Below are 21,760 nucleotides of genomic sequence, written 5' to 3'. Positions count from 1 at the left end.
CCACGGGTCAGTTGTGATCCTGTTTAATGTAAAACTATTGCATAATAACGGAAATTTTCAGATTGGGAAAGATAAAAGCGATGTAAATTAAAAAAAGTGTTGAAGTTTATTCGTCTTATTCGTAAGTTTCAAATTCTTGTTCTTCTTCTTGATCTTCTTCTTATTCTTCTTCTCCTGCTTCTTCTTCATCTTCATTTCTTCCGTTTTCACTTCAGTTTTTCCGGCGCAGGTGGAAGTAAAGTTTGAACTGGCTCTAATATATTGTTGACCAACTTCCAACCCCAGTCTGTAGGGTCTAGCTGATAACCAAGCCACACTTGAACTTGGTAATATACTCGAAAAAGATGTTGGTGAGCAGCAACTGAGGTTGGAGGAAGACAAGCTAATTGAACTTGTTTTTTATTTTTAGTATTTTTAACGAAACATGCATATCGATGCTTATCTAAACAGGTAGTTTTTTTAAGGACTTATTATATATAGCTATTATATATATCATATAAAATATAACAACTCTAGATGTATATACGTGGCGTACTCATGCATATTATGGCGATAACAACTTTTATAACTTTTTGAATCGTTATATCTCAGAAACGGTGGCTCGTAAGATAAAAAGTATTGATACATTTTTTATAGATAATTTTATGGTCTACAATTTTTGTCTGAAGTACTTTTATGATAAAACTTACCGTTTTGCTGAAAATCGCGAAAAACTTATTTTTTTGACCTTTGACCTTGAATAAAAAAAATTCCTTACAGGGGAATGATGGGGAACTTCTAGACATTGTTTATAATTATATTTTGAACAATTTCACTGAAATTCAGCTTGTTGGGACTTTATGTAACTTCACTCTCATTTTTTGGTCTAAATTGACCGGACTAAATACAGATATTTTTCATACAATGCTTCTTTGAAAATATTTTCATAAAAGATTAATTAATTTAACTATATTATTTATAAAATAATTTATTTAACATATTATTTATAAAATTATTGTCTTTTTCAACATAAATCACTTTGATGTCCTTGTAGGTGTAAATGACCAAGTTGCAGTATGTTTTGCCTGAGCAGTATAACTGCCCTTGGATTGGATAATAATATGGCAGGTTTTTTTTAGAGACAATATCCCGTTACATTGTTCTAAGTAAGGCACCGTTGTTATATTTATTTCATGTTTTCTGCTAGCATAAGGACATTTCACTTCAATTATAGTTTCTTCGCCCAACACACCATCAGGAGATGCAGCAAGATATGGGCGCTCTTGTCTAATGAAAATGCCACATGGCTCCACTAGCAAATCATATATATTAGCATATTTTGCTAGAGCAATTTTTTCATTTTGTTTCAAAATTAAAATTTTGGTCATATACCTAGCTCTAATCTGAAAAAAGTAAAATAATACATTAGTTGGTAGGTAATGTGTGTAATATGAGCAATTCTTTTTGCACGTGCTACAAGGAATAAAGTTCCTAAGGTACACAATTTAATATTATTATTACAATAGCTACCGGAAACAGTTTGAGAGAAGTTTTTTAAGTTAAAATAAAACATCAACATTGTAACTTTCGACAAAATCCACTTTTTTTCCTCGTAAAGATGCACCACGTTTTCTCAACTCATTTTTTAATTCTTTAACTATCCAGTTGGAATACATGTTGTAAAACTGTTTAGCACTACTTAGAAAGTAAAAAGAACCGTATCAAAGTCACAAAATGCCGAAATATCACGAACACAAAACACACAAAATGGCGGCTATCTGTTACAAGGGAACAAGCTACGCCGGCGACATCTGAGAAAAGCTTTAACCGGCCAACCCCATTCGTTCACCCTTAGAGTATAAGGTGAATGAAGTTAACCCCTCAAAAAAATTTTTTTTTCCTATTTTATACTTATTTTCTATTAATTCGTTTGTTCATCATTTGTTCATGATTGTTCACTGTTAATAATTGTTTGTTCTGCATTTATTTATTTAAAAAATATATTTAAAAATATACCTACAAGTTAGCCCCTCTAATGCAATTTTTAATATTTTTTCATCCTTAATGACTCGTAAATATTCATTTTCGATTGTTCTTATATAAAACACGTTTGTTCTCTTTCGAAATTACTCGTTTTTTGTTTAATTTACTATTTTTATTAGTTGAATAAATGTATGCAAAATATGTGTACTGCGCATGCGTCAACTATAATGCCTAAACTTTTTACGCGGTTTTAATCGTGAAAAAAAACAAATATAAATCCTGAAGGAGCAATTAATTGGTATACAGTTTAATTAAAAAAAAAAATAAAAAATTAAATAATGTGCATTGGCGTTAAGTTAGACCAAATACATTTTTTCCATCCTCCTACTTATCATTATGAAAGTATAAAAAAGATGTTCAGAAGGGAGTTCACACAGGTAATATAAACAAATAAGTAAATATGTTCATTATTTATCTTTCAAGAGATAATATAGGTATACAATAAAATAAGTTTTTTTACACAGTCGAAATTATATTCCTAACATTAGTAAAATAACATTTTAATACGATAGGTAAGAGGATGGAAAAAATGTATTTGGTCTAACTTAACGCCAATGCACATTATTTCATTTATTTATTTTTTAATTTTTTTAATTAAACTGTATACCAATTAATTGCTCCGTCAGGATTTATATTTGTTTTTTTTTCACGATTAAAACCGCGTAGAAAGTTTAGGCATTATAGTTGACGCATGCGCAGTACACATATTTTGCATACATTTATTCAACTAATAAAAATAGTAAATTAAACAAAAAACGAGTAATTTCGAAAGAGAACAAACGTGTTTTATATAAGAACAATCGAAAATGAATATTTACGAGTCATTAAGGATGAAAAAATATTATAAAATTGCATTAGAGGGGCTAACTTGTAGGTATATTTTTAAATATTTTTTTTAAATAAATAAATGCAGAACAAACAATTATTAACAGTGAATAATCATGAACAAATGATGAACAAACGAATTAATAGAAAATAAGTATAAAATAGGAAAAAAAAATTTTTTTGAGGGGCTAACTTCATTCACCTTAGAGTATACATAAGCAAGCTTATGTATACTCTAAGCGTTCACCTTTCTATAGTGATTTTGTTCAACGTTTCACCTAAATCTTGTCTGCGCTGAATCCGTCTAGTAAGGCCTATAGCATACACAAATTATTTATATGTACCTAGTCTTGCCATAAATATTGAGACAAAGGAAAAAAAAATCTATTGCAAATAACATTTATTACTTTTACAGTGTGTTAGTTTAATAGATAAATATAAAACAATTTAATGTTTAAAAAGCTTATTCGAAGTGGTCTCCATTGGCTGCAATACAGTCCTTTAAACGTTGAGGCCAGTTATCAATAGAAGCATGCACTCTTTCCATGGGAAAAATTTTCACTGCCAATGGTATGGATTGTTTCAGGGACTCCAAATTATCATGGCGTTTAGAGCAAGCCGTACTCTCTAAAACTGACCATAAATCATAATCCAGCGGATTAAGATCGGGACTAGACGACGGCCAGTCTTCAGCTCTGATGAATTCCGAAACGTTCGTTTCCAACCAAGACTGCGTAGACCGAGCTTTATGACCTGGCGCCGAGTCTTGCTGGAAGGAACATTGTTGATTATTGAACATGGTGTTGTTAAGGGGCTTCACTACCTTCTCAAGAATGGTATCTTGATACACTTGTGCCGATGTTTTGATACCTTTTTCACAAAAGTATGGCTCAGTCACTCCTTCATAACTAATACCCCACCAAACCATCACTGAAGTTGGATAGAGCCCACGTTGGACTCGGTCGATTAATTGGGAAGCTTCCTTAGAGCTTTGAGAATAAATACGGTCATTATGTTTGTTAAAATGTTGCTCAATTGTAAAAAAAATCTCACCCGTAAACAAAATTTTCTATGACCTCCCTTTGCGTACCGCTTCAGTACCTAGTTGTTTCGATTTTACCACCCTATTCTCTTTTAAATTATCAGTTAAGAAATGACCAGTACGTCTCGTATAGGCTGCAAGTCCTAAGTCATCTTTTAAAATACGCGACATGGTTCTAGGTTGTAACTTCATCTCCCGAGATAAAATCTTTTGCTTTCGGACAGGATTTCTTCGAATTCTTTCCCTTACTGCTTTGACCACCTTTTTCGTACGAACAGTACGTGGACGGCCAGATCTTTTTCTGTCACAAACAGAGGAGGTCTCATTGCACCTGTTAATAGGCCGGTACACAAATATTTTAGTAATACCAAGCGTATGGAGAGTTTTAAAAAGTGTGTGTGTCCGCTCCGACGCACGACTGGAGTTTACTGGATATAAAAAATTAAACGAAACAATACGAGAAATAGTTCTATATTACGACAACACGATACACTACAGATTATTAACAAATTAACGAGACACAAAACAAACGACTAACAAATATATGAAAATACAATAATGAGAGAAACGCGCGATCAGTACGAGGCTTTGTGGCGGACTGCCGGCGCAGCAGCCCGGCGTCACCTGCGATAACGCGGCCGCGCGTTGGCTCCTGATTGGCGCGCGCACGCATCACGCAATCAGGAGCCAATCAGGCGCATAACGCATTTCGTGTGACATGCTAGTACGATTTTGGTCCCCATAATTTTCATACCCCGGGCCTATATATGTAAATCGATTCTAAAGGAGTAAACTCCAAAAATCACATTTGGCTCCATACCTACTTTGTGTAATGCAATCACAGCAATTCGGTTCTCTTTATCACCCCACTCCATTTTAATATCGCAAAATATTGTACAATGTATTGGCGCCAAAATGAGAAAATTCAATGAGCATTCATATAAAAATGACAGATTCCAAATTCAAATGTAATATTTTATTTTTAATTGTAGCAGTATTAATGGCCACACTAAGTATATATACTTAAGCTAAGTTAAATGGCTGGTTGATCAGGCTCGGTCAATATTACATGAATTATCGATGCTTTCGGTAGAGAGTAATTGTGTTTTAATGGCCACAGCTCCTATGTCATTGATACAATTCGTCATCGGACACAAATGTTTTATCGCCTTCGGTATTTTTTTGAATATACGAGTAGACAATTTAGTTTCACCATTAGATTGGTTGATTGGATATCAACAAATTTTGGTTTTAATTGTTGAAATGTCACAATTATTTTTCTGCATGGAAACAGTTTTGAACTCGTCGTGGCCTAAAGGATAAGACTTCCGGTGCATTCGTATCTAGCGATGTACCGCTTTCGAATCCCGCAAGCGGGTACCAATTTTTCTAATGAAATACGTACCTAACAAATGTTCACGATTGACTTCCACGGTGAAGGAATAACATCATGTAATGAAATTCAATATTTTAATTTGTGTAATTACGGATGGTTGGACCTCTTGAGTCTGCACGGGGAGTCTTTCCTGTTGGAAAAAAGAACTACTTCTCCTTAATTTTTTGGCTTGTAGTCAGGTCTATCCCGGCTGTACGGCAGCTCAAGGCCGCGGTGCTGGATGTAGCATACAGACTATCGTGCGCGCATCAAGCGTGATGAGAATAAATCGAACGAATTAAATGAGAGGGTTTTAATTTATTTAAAATGCCAGCTGTTTTATCAAAACGCCAAAAAATGGGAGTTCTTCTGATGTCAGCAGCAGCAGAAGAGAGGCAAAAAATAGCAAGAGGTTTTGGATCATTTTTTTATTATTTTAAATGTGCAGAATATACTCAAATAATTAATATATTTTTTTACGCACGCTATCAATCGTTGCAGCTTCCCCTAAAATGGGCCTAAAAATTGTAATACGTTCATTATTTTTGGTTTATTCATATAGTCTGCGCTTGAGACATTCCACAAACATGTGTGGACCTTATATCTTTCAATAAATCTTGAAAGTGTTTCACGATCATTTTGACGTGCAGTCTTTTTTTTTTTTTTTCCTACCTAAGCTGATAGCCCTAGCGGCTATATCAGCGTAGCCCTAACTTTAGTAGGTGAGCTCACGGGGCTCAAACCTGACGATGTTGCTAACACGAACCCTAGCAAGAGTCGTGCTTCGCAGAATCTACCACCGGATCGGAAACGCGACCCACTGAGAAGATCCGGCGAGAAACTCAGTGGGCTGTGTCTGAGAGTTAATTTACTCGTCGAGCCCTTCGTCGCAAGCGACGGGTTCGACGAGAACGGTGACCGGTGCTTGAATTACCTAAAAGCACCGTTAGTGGATCGGGCGGGTCCGAGATGACGTGTTTTGGGCGACGTCGACTGCTTTCCATTCTGTCCGCAGGATCGGGAATGTAGTTACCGGCGGCCACGATGAGAGGGTTCTCATGTCGTGCCGCTTTATCGAAGTGGCGCATGGACGCCGACTGCAGATACTTACTGATGGACTCTAAGTCCAGGTCGTCATGGAGGTCGACGTTCCTGACGAACCACGGGGCTCCGACGGCTATCCTGCAAAAACGGGATTGAATAATTTGGAATGACTTTAAGTGAGTGCGGGCCGCGTGAGCGAACACTACACTTGCATAGGTCATGACGGGGCGTATGCAAGTTTTGTAGAGTGTCACCTTATTTCTAAGGGACATTTTACTTCGCCTACATATCATCGGGTAGAGACGTCCTAGAATGAAGGCGGCACGATCGCGTACCGTCTTGATGTGGGGGCGGAATGTCATCCTACTGTCGAGGGTGACGCCTAAATATTTGACCTTCGGGGCCCACGGTATGGGCTGGTCGAACATCGTGATTGGGCGAACGGCGGGGGCGGGGGTATTGACGCGCCTAGTCGGGAGGGGGATGCTCAGCGTGGTGTTCGGAGGGCGACCCCTTTTGAAGAGCACCGCTGTGCTTTTCGTGGGGTTAATGTCGATGCGCCACTTCCGGAACCACTGTCCCATGGTGGTAGCCGCGGTCTGAAGTCGTCGATGAAGCAACGCCTTCTTCCTACACGAGTAGTAGATGGCGGTGTCATCGGCGAAGAGCGCCAGATGGGTCTCCGGAGACCGGGGTATATCGTTGATATACAAACTAAATAGTAACGGGGAGAGAGCGGAGCCTTGCGGGACTCCGGCTGTGACGTGACGGGGCCGGGAACGCGTTCCCTCGACTCGATATTGGAACGAACGGTTCGACAAGTAGTCTCGTATGATGAGCACGAGTCTGTCTGGCACTCCCATGTTATACAGTTTGTATATCAAACCGTTGTGCCAGACTTTGTCGAACGCCTTCGCTATATCGAAGAAGAGGGCTCCTGTCGGAATGGGACGTGCAGTCTCCTCTCGAAACAAGCTTTATATGTTAAATCTGCTGTACAACAAGTCTATACACGATCAAGCACGCACGACGCAGGACCGCTCTGATGTACGTCCACGTTATTCACTGTCTATCTGCACGACGTTCGCAGTGCTGGGGGCGCTCGCTGGATGCAAAATTGATCGTGTAAATCCAGCAAACAATTAATATCGACAATGATTATCGACGTACGTTAAGCCTATTCTTGGTACTTTTGCATCGTGGATCGTGCATGGCTTTGGCGGGACGTACAGCAAGATGGAACGTGTATAGAACACTTTAGCAGTGCATAGATTATACGCTTATACATACATTAAACACTTAATATGTCAAGTTTATAAGCTATGGTTTGGTGGATGGTTGACGTTGAATAAAGTGTAAATTAACATATATCTGTATTTCTAAGCTACATTCAACTACATTGTATATTTGTATATTGTATACTAAGCTAAAGTTGTGGTTTTCGCGTACCGTATTATTTTTACGTTTATGTACACCGATATTCGCTTTGGTGAATTCTTTAACGATGTCTTTGTGGATAAAAGAAAACTGTGTATCATTTTTCCAACTATTTTGTATCAAAGTAATAAAGACCGGCCGAGTACCCCAACACATAGCATTCATAATGGATGGAAACAGACGTTACGCGAAAAAAAATAGTGTCGACAAGAGTACTGGTCATCATAAAGGTTTTGACAAGCTTTCTGAAACCTTAAAGGTGCAAAAAAATATTTAATGTATTTTATTGCTTAGTTAGTCTAAGTTAATTTTAAGTTTTTAATAAAATATTATTTAAGAATATTTTAGAATACTAAAAGGTTTGATAAATTTAAATTAGTTCACACATTCTGTTTTCAGTGGTGCCTTGATTTAGGAATACCTGAGGTAACTGTTTATGCATTCAGCATAGAAAACTTTAAGAGAAGCAAAGAAGAAGTTGATGCACTTATGGAATTGGCTCGAGAAAAATTCCAAAATCTCTTGGATGAAATGTAAATATAAATATTAATTTATTCATACATCATCAAGGGTACAGTGGTGGACTTCACGTCTAAGGAAAGCATTCTCTGCTGGTCAATGAAGGATAGTAGGTTCCATTATTATATTGAAATGTAATGAGATCAAATCGTATAGTTTGAACAATGAGTGATATTTTTAAAATAAATCAAATATTTCTTGGTTCTACTCGTTCGGTCTGATTATGTTTAATTTATCCAATTGAGTCAAAATTTTCAACAGCTTTTGGTAAAAAACTAATGAAATTATATGTTGTTTCAAAATATTTATGTATTTTCATCAGATGAAAATTAAATTGTTATTTGGGCTTTAGATAACGATTTTTACATAAGATAGTGTCAACTATGAAGGTGCCATTGGTTTTATCAGTAAGACACTCAGTGTACTTTTATTGAAGTTGTGGTAGCCTAATGTGTATTTGTGAGTCGTGTGCACCGGGTACGGTGGGATGGTGCTTTGCTTTGATGGTGTCGAGTGCGATGTTCCACAGGGGTCGGTCCTTGGCCCTCTCTCGTGAAACATCGGCTACGACTGGGTCCTGCGGGGCGCCCTTCGTGCTCCTCTCCCGAATCTGAGGGTAGTTTGCTACGCAGACTATACTTTTGTCGTGGCCCGGGCCCACATGGTGTTAAGTGGTTACTGGAGCCCATAAACATCTACGACGTAAATGCGCCACCCACCTTGAGATATATGTATAGATATAGTTATAATATAAAGAGTGGCCAGAACATTGATGTCCAAAAAAATATTTAGTTCCCTCGTGTTGTGAGGTATCCGAATCACCCCCATGTATGTTCCGCGATATTTGATAGTTTTCGAGTTATGAATTTTTTTCTAATTTTGGAGAATTTTCGACATGGCCCACTTAAAATAAAAAAAAAATTAGATTTTTCGAGACTTTTTTTGCAACTAATTCTCTAATTTATCTTATATTCTCTAATTTGCAACTAATTCTACAAGTTGTTCTTTTACACATAAAATAATCAGCTTCGTAACTTTTATGGAAGTTGCAAAGATTTTGGGTTAAAAAGAAAAATTTACGGTCTGTGAATTAGACTTACATTTTCAACTTTAAATAAAAAATCTAAACAGGTGATTAAATAAGTTTCTAAGTAACTTTAAAAAATGCGCTAGACTCTTAGCTTTCATAATCAATAAAAAAAAGCTTAACGGGCTACTTTGGCTAAAATTGACCTTCAAAGAAAGCTAGGTGGAAAATTCTTAAATTTTTTTGGTCTTACAAAAAAATATATTTTGACAATTTTATCATTCTTAAGGTTAGTTTGTTTGTTAACAAACCAAAATTGACTGCAGAAAAGCTAAGGTCTAAGCATTTGGAGGTAATTTTTTTTAGTTTTTGCGCGATCTGTTCTTGCCGGTCATGAGATGTAAAAACGAGCCGAGAGGATAAGAAAAAATTATAATTTTGCGGGTTTGATTTTTATTACACGTTGTTATTCCTTCACCGTGGAAGTCAATCGTGAATATTTGTTGAGTACGTATTTCATTAGAAAAATTGAAAATTGAAAAAAAATTGAATTGACTTGAACACCGGTGCATCGCTCAACACGAATGCACCGGACGTCTATCCCTAAGGCCACGACGACTTCAAACCTACTGTGGAAGAGCAAACCGGTCAGCGGTGTATCACGTTCCGATCCGGCAGGCTGGTTCTGGCCCAGCTGAGTATCCCGGAACACCAGCGACATCGCCCGGGCGGTCTGGTAGGGCCTCCGTACCGCGGAGACAGGCGTCGTTGGTCGTCGACTATCGGCTCGACGACCCGTCGGTCGGGCGTCCTCGGGGTGGCGCCGCGTGTCTAGTTGTAGTGTTGACCGCGGGAACCCCTTACTCTGACTAGGTTCTGACCCCGGACGGAGATCAGACGTCGGGTATAAGACTGCAGGGGAGTCGTTTAGTACATTAGGGCCCTACAATTCTTTGGGCCCGCACACTGCTCCAAACACCTTGCAGATCGTCAAGTCCCACATACCCCGGGCGCCCCCTAGGCGCGGGTACCTTCTAAGAGGTTCGGCCCCAGTACCGAAACAAAAAGGTTAGAGCCCCGTGAACTCAACTACTCACTCGGCGAATCTAGTATAACCCCATGTAGTTACTAGAATAGGTAGGAAGAAAAAAAGAAACTGCAATAATAGAAAATCGATGATACATGTTCACACTCTGATGATATTATACAATACCATTGTAATAAGACCCGCAACTTGAATTGATTGTGTTATTTGATAGCATTTATAGTATAATATAGATTGATAGTATTTATTGCACTAGCTAAGTAGAAAAATAATATGTTGAATAAGGATGTTAATTTTATTAGTTATTTTAAGCTACAGGTAAAACTATAAAAGGAAAATTTGGAATCATCCAAACAATCATTGAAAAATGATTTTGCAATTAATAATGTTGAGTCGCCATCTGTATTTAGTTTGTCCGTAAAATAGCATTTTAAAAGTTGTAGATGTCTATGGGCTCCAGTAAGTACTTAACATCAGGTGGGCTGTGAGCTCGTCCAGCAAGATTTGCATCAGCAAGGATTATGTGTATATATATATTTTAATTCATTTTACAATTGCTTTTCATTTTAAGTGATCAAATTGATGAGTGGGGTGTACGAGTACATGTGGCTGGGCGACTCTCATTGTTACCGGAGCACTTGAGAAGTTTAGTTTCGAAGGTCATGCTCGCAACCAAAGATAACAACAGGCTTTGTTTGAACATTGCTTATGCCTACACAGGTTAAGTTCAACTTTGATTATGTTAAATTATGGCCGTTTTAGTTTAGGCATCATCATCATCATTTCAGCCTATCGCCGTCCACTGCTGAACATAGGCCTCTCCAATAGATTTCCAGTGCGACCGGTCCATTGCCACCTGCATCCAACGAGACCCAGCGCTTTTTACTAGGTCGTCGGTCCATCTAGTAGGTGGCCGTCCCACACTGCGCTTGCCAGTACGTGGTCGCCACTCCAGGATCTTTCTGCCCCATCGACCGTCCTCTCTTCGTGCTGTGTGGCCGACCCATTGCCACTTCAGTTCACTAATTCTACGGGCTATGTCAGCAACCTTCGTTCTTCTACGGATCTCCTCATTTAGTTTAGGCATATAAGTACATAATTGTAAGCTGTTTATGCACAGCAATAAACAATGCAGTTTTTCACATTATTACCTAGAAATGCAAATAAAGTCACACTAATTAAGACATTGCATTGACATAAAGAAAAAGAATGATGGTTACTCAACAAAGTTAACCATTCCTTATTTTAAAAAATAATTGTAATACTTTAATACATTAACTACAATGTATTAAAGTTCCGACCGCAATAACGAGGGTCATGAACCTGTTGCAATGTCAGAACAAAGTAACAAAAAATATTGTTATTCTCACATAACTCGATTGACCTTGTTTTTGGAAAACGTCATAACATTAATTTCATGCAAAACTTCAGAAAAACTCTCAAATTGCTTAATGTCAAAAACCAATCAATAAAATCCTTTTTTTTTTTTTCAAAATTGTTCATTGTAATTTGGTGAATATTGGTAATTTTACTTCAATATTGTTATTTACAGGTCGTGATGAAATAAGCAGAGCAGCTTCACGTATAATTGACGGAGTCAAAGAAAATAAAATTTCTCCAGAAAATATAGATGAAGAACTGATTTCTCAATCACTGGATCTTGGAGAGCCTGAATTGCTTGTTAGAACATCAGGAGAAGTTAGGCTATCCGATTTTATGCTTTGGCAGGTCATTACTTATTTTAAGTTTTATTTTCTGCAACCTTCGATGAACGGTGAATGGTCCGCCCTGGGTTAAACAATTCTGAAGTATAGACATACAATGCAATGGCTCACTTTCAGAAATGAAGCTGAAATCGGACTGGTGTTATAAACCAATCACATTTTGTGTTTGCAACAAAATGGTGTGACAAACTTCCAGGGGCACACTATGCTTCACCACCATGATTGATAATTCGTTACTTGGCTAATGTCATGTTTATTAAAACCAAAAGTCTGAGTTTAATTTACTACATTATAAATTTATAGTTCTAAGAGTCATGTTGAACAAAAAACTCCTTTCCTCATGACGAATTTAGGTATAAATTTAATAAGGTGTATAATGTAAATATGTCGTCATTAGTTAACCACTAGTAGGTACTTCGCAGCATGACATTTTCCTTATGTCTGAATATATTATAAATTTTGTTTATGTACCCAAGTACATTGCATGTATTATGGGGTAAACTTTTTTACTCTCGTTCATGATAGATGAGTGTATAACAAAGTCCACTGTGCGTGTGGACCAATAACAAGTAATGATGATAAATATTGATAATATAATTAATAACCAATGATAAATATTAGCAAAATCAGGGTTCCTTTTCAAACTTACTTTGAAGGAGATATCATAGCACTGCAGAAATATAGGGGTAACTCTAGAAGGCTATAGAGTATTTGTTGGATTCTTTAGAAATTCACTGTGGGTGACTGCCCTGGTGGCGGGTTGATAGAAATAAGGAGTAGACTGTATCTCCCAAACATTTCAACATTATTATAAGATAAAAATCATTTAATTCGCATGAAGTGGCTTTTTTAATATTGTTCTTTTTTTTAGATTTCGAATACCGTTCTCTATTTCACGGATGTATTGTGGCCAGAATTCACGATTTGGAATCTATTGGCGGCCATTATACATTTTCAGAGAAATGCACCTCCAATAAAAGCGGAAGACACCAATGAAACGGCGCACGAAAAGAAGGAATTTTTGAAATATTTAGAGCAAAGAAGAGCTCAAGAACTAACAAAATATATTAGTTGATGTTCCGTATTAATACTATGAAGTATATCAAACGGAACGCTTCAACTATTTAACGTGAATACAATAGGCGTTAATCACATAGTGATTAATGCTACTTTGCATCTTAATGATAGTATGGTGTATTTTTCTAAAAAGGTTAACTTTACTTCCATATATTGTTGTATAGCAGTTAAACCCAATGTGGGCCGAAATAATTTTGTTTTTTTGTATTCTATTACATAGTCAAACAAACAAAATTAAGAGACTATGTATGTTATGAATAAATATATACCTAATATAAATAAATTATTATCAAACAGTTAATTTATAGTTACTTGCTTTTTGTATTGTGTTTTTATTCCTAAGATTTAGGTTTGGTTTTAATTAGCATAATAAATATAATAAAATATCGCATTTATGTGGTTGTGAAAAAGACAGTTTTATTGCTACATTTCAGTTATACATTACAAATTTTTATCTTTATTGATATGTTTTTAAACACACATAAGCTTGTACAGTAGTTTTTTTCATATATAAATAATTTAACAATTCAGTTTTACAATATCGATTATTTGTGACCGGTTACAAGTCTGGAAATTTTATTGCGATGTGATATCGACCGATTTCAGTATTTTTTTGGATGTTACCAAATATGCATCAAATAATTACTACAATTGAGGCCTATAAAATCAAAGGCAGCTAAACGCCTTAATGTCGTGAAATGGATTAACTAACAACGGCGCTATCTTGTTTAGTTAGTTGGACCCGCTTTAGTGTTTTCATGTTATAACAAATGCAGATAAATCTCTAACAAATTCAGTTCAAAAATCTTATTTTTACTCTGTACTAAGTACTAATAAACGAAGTTTTATCATTTAAAATTCAGATTTTTAGTAATATTCTCATTCTTTATAAATCTGCTTTAAAATAAAGAATATCGTAGTTATCCGAACAAGTTATTTCAGCTTCTCAAGCCGGGAGTGTTGCTAACACTGGCCCTAGCAAGAGCAGTACTTCGATGGATCGAGAGGATTCTTAATGACGTGTTTAGGGCCGATTTTTGTAGTTTACCTGAATATTTGACAGACTTGGATTTAGCTGCCTTTGATTTTATAGGCCTCAATTTTATGTGTAACACATACTTTAGCATTTATGAGACGTTGGAACGATTCGGTAGATAAAATCCTGTTGTAATTCTATGAAGTACTGTGATCCAAATCATCAGGATAGAATTTTAGGCGAAATACTTCCTGATAGAAATACAAGAGGGTAGAGCCTAGCCGTATAGACATTGATTACCTACGTCAGTAAAACAATATTTGCAGGTTTGGTTTCCTGAAGTCATTCCTGCGTCATGGAGGCTATTCGTGAACAAGTTTTTTTTGCCCTTGTAGGCCAACAAGTATATTGCCCATTTGATGGTGAGCAGTTGCCGCCACTTAAAGACCCTGCCAGGGGCAGAGACAAGCCACTGTCCCACCACTGAGTGCGCTCCGTAAACTTCGTTCGAAGAAAGATATATCATAGCGCTCGGGAAACACCGTAGATTTATGTTTAATCCAAAGCCGAATACAGTGGTACCTCGATATACGAGTGTTTTGAGAGACGAGCCGTTCGAGCCAGCGATATTTTGCTTTGAGATGAGAGAAATATTTGGGATACGAAGAATTGCACACTACATCGTCGAGTGCAGCGTCTAAAAGTTTTAAAAAAAAAAAAAAAAATTGCTTACATGGGTGGACGAGCTCACAACCCATCTAGTGTTAAGTGGTTACTGTAGCCCGTACGTATATAACGTAAATGCGCCACCCACCTTGAGATATAAGTTGTAAGATCTCAGTATAGTTACAACGGTTACCCCACCCACCCTTCAAACCGAAACGCATTACTGCTTCACGACAGATATAGGCAGGGCGGTGGTACCTACCCGCGTGGACTCACAAGAGGTCCTACCACCAGTAATTACGCAAATTATAATTTTGTGGGTTTGATTTTTAATACACGATGTTCTTCACGGTGGAAGTCAATCGTGAACATTTGTCCAATACGTATTTCATTAGAAAAATTGGTACCCGCCTGGGAGTCGAACACCGTTGCATCGCTCAACACGAATGCACCGGACGGCTTATCCTTTAGGCCACGACGACTTCAAACGCTTATTATTATTATTTTATCTTAATTATTTTTTTAAACCCAATGTTAAGAAACATTTATTTTCTAGATAGATCTAGATTTAGATTTAGATAGATCTAGATTTTTCAATCATTAATCCCTATTAATAATGATTCAAACACTTGATTATTTTCCTTTAATAGTATATTTCGAATAAGTTTTTGTTGGGTCATATGGCTCCCATCTCGATGCTGGAAAAATGTGCTTATTTCTCTCATACCAAGATCTGAAAATTAATATGAAATGTTATAGAAATCACTCCAAAAAAATTGAAATTAAGATGTGAAATATTAATAGTTGATAATATATACAAAAAACAATAATCTCCTCCATTAATTTTGAATTATTTACCATTAGGACTGACAGAAATTGATGAGAATATTTTCATGTCTTTCCCATAGACACAACCTCCGGATCTTCTCAATGAGTCGCGATTCTTATCCAGTTGTAGATTCAGCACTGCTCTTGCTAGGGCTAGTGTTAGCAATTCTCTCAGGTTGAGCTCGTGAGCTCACCTACCAGTCCTAGCTTATTTCGAGTAGCCCCTTAAGCTATCAACGATTAGTTAAGGAAAAAAATAATTATGTATTACAAACCTTAGTAAAACTTTTCCGGCATGCGAGTCTTGCTTCTCTTGGGTGGCATCATTGACAAGTCTCACATCATCTGATGCATCAAATTGGAACAGTGGACCACTTTTACCTCTAGCCTGAAAAAACCGAAAATACAGGGAGTATTATTCACAGGGAGTTGGAAATCTAAATTGTATATCAACTATTCGGACAATTAATTCATGGTGTTTTTTCGTCTTACCACATAAGCTTTCAATTGACAATTAATTTCTATTTTTAGGGTAATGCTTTAAACTGTTGCTATCACCAAGCTTGAGCCAAAAGATCCTCAATTGAATGAAACAATGGATATTTTATGCTAAGTTTGAAATAAAAGTTTGCTAGCCTAAACAAACACCAACTAATTTTAGTTCACAATTCACTATCCATATAATATTTTAGTTAGGAAACAGCCTTTTACATAATTTAATTAACACTAAGTGATCTCTCAAAATTTGTTTTACCTTTGTAACAATGAAGTCGTAGAATGTGTAGTGATGTGGTAATATAAGATCTTCCTTCACATACATTAGTTGATCAGCAGAGATTGTCTTCAATTCACTAAACTCTGGCCTCAGAGCGTCTAAGCACCGTTGTAAGAATTGGTATATGGAATTACCTAAAAATAAATGTCATGACAAGTTCGTTTTGTACATTATAAAACTTCACAATTATTAGGGATCATGGAATGATGTTTCTCTAGGTATTTTCAGGTCTTTTATTGGAAACATTATGCTAATTTGCTTTTATAGATTGTTTTTGAAATGTTTTCATAGATGGGCACTAACTGCAAATATGATCTAAGGGGGCGTCCATAAATTACGTACATAATTAATTATAATTTTTTTGTTTCAATCAGAAAAAAAATTGCGTGATATTTGCCGAGATCCCCCCTCTCTCCAATGTAAGATTAAATGAGATTTGACTCGACCCCCTCCCCCCCTTAAACACCTCACGTAATTTATGGGCGCCCCCTAAGTGGCTACCATAGATTTATAGATAAATAAAATGAGGGCCACCGCTGTGAATAGATAAGTTTATAAGGTTTATGTAATTACAAACCAGTCAGATGGTATTACCCTTTTACAGTGGACATAGTAATATATGTCCATTATTTTATTTTTCCACTCCATTATTTTTTATAAAACTGAGTAAGAGAAAAAAGCTTTGTGTATGTCAACAGTGTATTAGGTACACTACTATAGACTATAGTGTTTTGTGTAACATGATAAAACTATCTTGTTATAATGGCTTACAATACCAACAGAAACATACATAAACCACTGAATAACAGTTATTATTATCTGATAAAGTTTCGAGAAAATATACAGAAAATAAGTTTTTCATTGATTTCAAAGCTGCAATAAATTAGACAGTTAAATGTTTTATGGCTTAACTTAATGCTGTGTAGATACAAATATTTATTTTTTTACATAATCGATTTTCATTTGTGAACATGTGTTAAGAAGATATTTCATTACAAAAAAAACTATTTGCCTACAGGATTTCAATACCGGCATAGTTGCTACTTTCAATATGACATTTTACCTTTTTTAAGTGTAACATTTCTTCTATGGCCAGATCCATCCCAATAGCTGAATGTAACTGTGATTGGTTCATCTTTGAGACTGGCCTGTGTCATTACCCATTCCAATCTGAGTTCTTCCCTTAATTTCAAATCCGCTTCTTCTCTTTCTCTGTCTGGTAGAAACGATGTATCCACATCAGGGTTCTTTTTTATCTTTTTTAGTATCTGTTGAATTAGAAAAAATATAATATTTGGTAAATTTTTTTAATTTCTGCAAATATTAAGTGCAAAATTGTTTAATTATTTGACTAAAACATTTTTTTTAGTGTAATTTAATGACTAGACGGCTTGTGGCCTTCCTGGTGTTAAGTGGATACAAAGAATGTAAATAGTTTTCTCCTAATATTTGAGATTAAAGTATTACATTAAATATACCAATAGTGCCTTTACAATAGAATGCATCATTGATTAGTTGTTGTTTTAGTTATGATTATGGTATCAATAATATGTGCACAATAATGTTTTGACACCATTAGGTAATACAGAAAGGAATTAGGGAAGATATTAGTAGAATTACAATGGTCAAAATGAGAAGGAAGCAAATGTACACAGGAGTTTGCAAAAGTGTTTAGCAAAAGTAAGTTGAAACCTATATAATATATTAAACCTATATATATAATATATTATTTTTATTTATTGCTTAGGTGTGTGGATGAGATCATAGCCCATTGGGTGTCAAATGGTTACTGGAGCCTATAGACATCTACAACATAAATGCCACCACCCACCTTAAGATATGAATTCTAAGGTCTTAGTACAGTTGCAATGACTACTCAACCCTTCAAACCGAAACGCGTTACAGCTTCACAACAAAAATAAACACAGCGGTGGTATCTACCTGTGCAGACTCATGAAACGTCCTACCACCAGTAATTACGCAAATTATAATTTTGCGGCTTTCATTTTTATTACATGATGTTATTCCTATGTATGTTACGTTATGAACATTTGTTAAGTACATCATTAAAAATTAATCATAAAAATTGGTACCTGCCAGTGTGATTCAAACATCACTGCATCGCAAGATACAAATGCACCGGAAGTCTTATTCTTTATATCACAACTACTTCAAATGTTAACATGTTAAGTAAATTAATTTAGTCAACTATTAATAACATAAATCAACATCATATTATGTTATATTTAATGAGTTCAATTTATCAATAACTAGAGGTCCCGCAGTAGTCGAAATTCGACTATAATTAATTGGAATTGTAAGTTTGTACACTATTATGATTGTACTTTATACTTCTATAATCACAAATTTCGCCAAGATTACATTATAAAAAATAAAGACAAACAATATTTAATCTATTCTCAATTTGACAACAGACGTCAAGAACCAAAGTTTGACAATAAATAGTATGCATGCATGTCTGCGTCATGTGTACATGGTATGTAGTGTGTGTAATGTTTTCTTTATTGTTTTATTGTATCTTTTATGCATTATTTTAAAAAAATATTAGCATTGTGCACTTCTTCTCTATATTCTCTATAAGTGTGGAAAATTTCATACTCCTCCGTCCGCGCAATTTTCTTAAAAAGGGATACAAAGTTTTTGCTTCACGTATTAATATATAGATTATGAAGCACATCTTTTGTTAAGAACTATGGATTAATGAAGAAGACATTTCTTGCAATAATAGTATAGTATACATACTGGCTCCTCTTTTTCTTTCCAACTCTTTTCTGGTTTCTCTTCTTCAGTTTCTGCATCATCCTCTTCTTCTTCCTCATTCATATTAAATGAGAGTGCTTGAATCTTAAAACAAAAGGATGGCCAATTATTTTTTTAAATTATTTATAGTAATTGCAAATATTATGTTGTGCAGCATAAATAACTATTTTCAAATTAACCATTTTTTCAGAGAGTTTATATCTATAAGTGTACTCCACATTTTGATAGCCTACATGATTTGGTAAGTGGTGATTGAATATCACCACTCCCTTTAAAGCATGATTTTGAAGTCTTAAATATATTGAATTACAAATATGTTGAATTTTAATTCTCATTTAATTCAAATGTTAGGTAATTTAGGCATTTTTTAGTAACTTTGTCTTTTACTATTATTAAGTAGTAATTAAAATTTTAACAGCCACATTTCACTGTAATTAGGTATACTTAAAACATTGTATTTGTTTTACAAAATGATAAGAACGTGAATATGTAATTTAGTGCAGCATACCTGCCTCTTTTGTTTATTCTTTTGAGCCTGTTTTGCTTCAATTTCCTTTTGCCTTTCCTTCTCTTTCTCAGCCTTTTTTTGGGCCAATTTTTTTTCTCTTTCCCTAACTATATGTTCTTGTTTTGCTTTCATTTCATCAAGAGTAACAAGACCAATAGTTGAACTTTTTAGCTGCTGCTCAACGGCGTCATAGTGTGTGGCAAACTTGTTCTCAATATTGTCGATTTTGAGATCTTCTTCTATCTTCTTTTTGCGTAATTCTATTTCTTGCTGTGCTTTTTCTCTTTTTTTCATCAGATGCATGGCTCTGCCAGCTTCAGAGGCAGCTCCTTTATAATGCGCCATGGTTCTCTTGATTAGATTTTTCACAGGTATTAGTAGTATAGTAGTTAGTAGTAAGGTATTCTTTAAATTCTTTAGTTTAACGCGTGTTAGATTTTTTCTCCAAACCTTATCAAAAATGCACTTGTGTGAAATATTTTTGACTTATCACTTATCACATCACACTTAAACCACTGATAATTTATATTTATTAAGTGACAATTGACAGTAGTAGTGGTAGTAGTTTTATTTTCCAATTGGAAAGGCAAAGGTATCATACGATACAGCCTAATTTTTTATATTTTTTTATATGAAAAATGATTTTAATAAATGAAATGAAGTTGATTAACATGAAACATGGCGTGAAATAAAATGAAATGAATTGAAATTAAATCATATAAAATGAGATGAAATGTCATGGGATGAAATAAAATCTCAGTAAAATGGTGGTCATTTACTGAGACTTTTTCAGTGGACTTTTCGAAGGATCCCGACAAGTTACATTCTGTGGCTTTGTTTCATTTTCCCACATTTGTGCACTTTCACAGTTACTAAACAGTCAATAAGCCACCGTTATTACACATTGAAACCCGAAGAAACACAAAATAGACAAAATAAAACAAGTAGTAGTAGTTTTATTATTCAAGTTGCAACAAGGCATCTACGCATATAATTTAAAGAAGATTCGACAACTTTCTCCAAATATTGTAGACGTCTTATTAAATATTAGTTTTATTAACTATTTGTTTGTTAAAGTATATTTTGATTTGCAATTTTTTTTTATCAATGTAACATGTAATCTTACATTTTCCGAGTAATTGAAGAGTAAATTTTAAAATTAAAAATTGTATATAATAATAATAAAAAATAATCGATTTCGAGTTTTTTTTCGATTATTTGCATTTTCTGAGAAGATTTACTCAGATTTACTATAGTAACATTTTTTTTTTCACCATCGGAAAGTAGAGATTTTAACGAATAGAAAACATACCAACTTTTTGAAAAAAGCTGATGTTTTTACGGGTGAATTTTCGATTGAAAATTAGGGTGCTTTTACGATATTAATTCAAAATAAGGTGAAAAAATAAATCTTTCTAATCAAATAAGTTACAGTGTATTTCGGACATAAAAAGTAAGTTTTCACCAAATTTCGTGAAAAAAGATTTTTTTTTGAAAAAGATAAAAATAAAAAACCAAAAGCTTGGTTTTTTGAACTTTTCACATAAATTTTGAGGTTATATGAAAAAAGTGTAAATACAAAAGTTTTAGATCTTTTTATTACCTACAACTTCGCCATTTGACCATTTGACTTTATTCCATAGGACTTTTAGTTTTGCCGGAAATCGAGAAAAACCGTTTTTTACCCTTAACCCACCCCCCCCCCCCTCCCCCCATCCCCTTCCCGACCTCAGATCGCCCGTAAATTATTTTTTCTTTCATTTTTATAATATTCCCCTCCTTTTCTAATGGGTTTCATCCTACTAATTTTTTTTTTGGTTTTAAAAATTATCGACCCTGGTCTATATGTGTTATTTAGTAATATAAATGACAAAATTATTATTTAATATAATTCATACTAAATATTATTAAATTATTGACGTTAAATATTTATTATTAATTATTAAATATTTAAAAAAAAAGAAATAAATTTAATATATTATTATATATTTTTTTATAGCTTAGATGAGTGGACGAGCTCACAGCCCACCTGGTGTTAAGTGGTTACTGGAGCCCATAGACATCTACAACGTAAATGCGCCACGCACCT

At 35.0% G+C, this 21,760-nt stretch overlaps 3 protein-coding genes and 1 long non-coding RNA gene across 6 annotated transcripts in view; 2 read left to right on the top strand and 2 right to left on the bottom strand.

Annotated features, from left to right (window-relative positions):
• LOC134199939 (uncharacterized protein K02A2.6-like) overlaps nucleotides 1-21,760 on the top strand; it is a 933,609-nt gene that overhangs the window by 37,161 nt on the left and 874,688 nt on the right. The window lies entirely within an intron of this gene.
• Nucleotides 420-1,763, bottom strand: LOC134199959 (uncharacterized). The gene is made up of 2 exons (XR_009974658.1): nucleotides 1,501-1,763; nucleotides 420-1,382 (listed from the first exon to the last, which is right to left on the bottom strand). It is a non-coding gene; the product is annotated as an uncharacterized LOC134199959 (long non-coding RNA).
• Dhdds (dehydrodolichyl diphosphate synthase) lies at nucleotides 7,564-13,547 on the top strand. Of its 2 annotated transcripts, none has more exons than XM_012691670.4 (5): nucleotides 7,564-8,004; nucleotides 8,145-8,278; nucleotides 10,908-11,056; nucleotides 11,889-12,064; nucleotides 12,932-13,547. In XM_012691670.4, the coding sequence occupies exons 1-5, from the start codon at nucleotides 7,813-7,815 to the stop codon at nucleotides 13,133-13,135; spliced, it is 855 nt and encodes a 284-aa protein (XP_012547124.1). In that variant the 5' UTR covers nucleotides 7,564-7,812; the 3' UTR covers nucleotides 13,136-13,547.
• LOC101745385 (protein FAM50 homolog) lies at nucleotides 13,529-20,214 on the bottom strand. The gene is made up of 6 exons (XM_004927915.5): nucleotides 19,672-20,214; nucleotides 19,146-19,247; nucleotides 17,446-17,650; nucleotides 16,362-16,516; nucleotides 15,883-15,995; nucleotides 13,529-15,512 (listed from the first exon to the last, which is right to left on the bottom strand). Exons 1-6 carry the CDS (start codon nucleotides 20,014-20,016, stop codon nucleotides 15,413-15,415), a joined length of 1,020 nt encoding a protein of 339 aa, XP_004927972.1. The 5' UTR covers nucleotides 20,017-20,214; the 3' UTR covers nucleotides 13,529-15,412.

The sequence above is a fragment of the Bombyx mori genome, chromosome 13 (genome assembly GCF_030269925.1).
Source record: "Bombyx mori chromosome 13, ASM3026992v2".
Lineage (NCBI taxonomy): Eukaryota > Metazoa > Arthropoda > Insecta > Lepidoptera > Bombycidae > Bombyx > Bombyx mori.
The sequence above is the reverse complement of the archived record's forward strand: the minus strand, read 5'-3'. Positions and strand labels throughout refer to the sequence as shown.

What these genes read in the sequence shown, in the direction of transcription:
- Dhdds (XM_012691670.4), top strand. Translation starts at nt 7,813, where the DNA reads ATGTCTTTGTGGATAAAAGAAAACTGTGTATCATTTTTCCAACTATTT. An exon ending in CATTGCTTATGCCTACACAG is followed by an intron (nt 11,057 to 11,888) that starts GTTAAGTTCAAC and finishes TGTTATTTACAG; the next exon opens with GTCGTGATGAAATAAGCAGA. An exon ending in CCGATTTTATGCTTTGGCAG is followed by an intron (nt 12,065 to 12,931) that starts GTCATTACTTAT and finishes TCTTTTTTTTAG; the next exon opens with ATTTCGAATACCGTTCTCTA.
- LOC101745385 (XM_004927915.5), bottom strand. Translation starts at nt 20,016, where the DNA reads ATGGCGCATTATAAAGGAGCTGCCTCTGAAGCTGGCAGAGCCATGCAT. An exon ending in ACGACTTCATTGTTACAAAG is followed by an intron (nt 15,996 to 16,361) that starts GTAAAACAAATT and finishes CGGTTTTTTCAG; the next exon opens with GCTAGAGGTAAAAGTGGTCC. An exon ending in GCCGGAAAAGTTTTACTAAG is followed by an intron (nt 15,513 to 15,882) that starts GTTTGTAATACA and finishes ATTAATTTTCAG; the next exon opens with ATCTTGGTATGAGAGAAATA.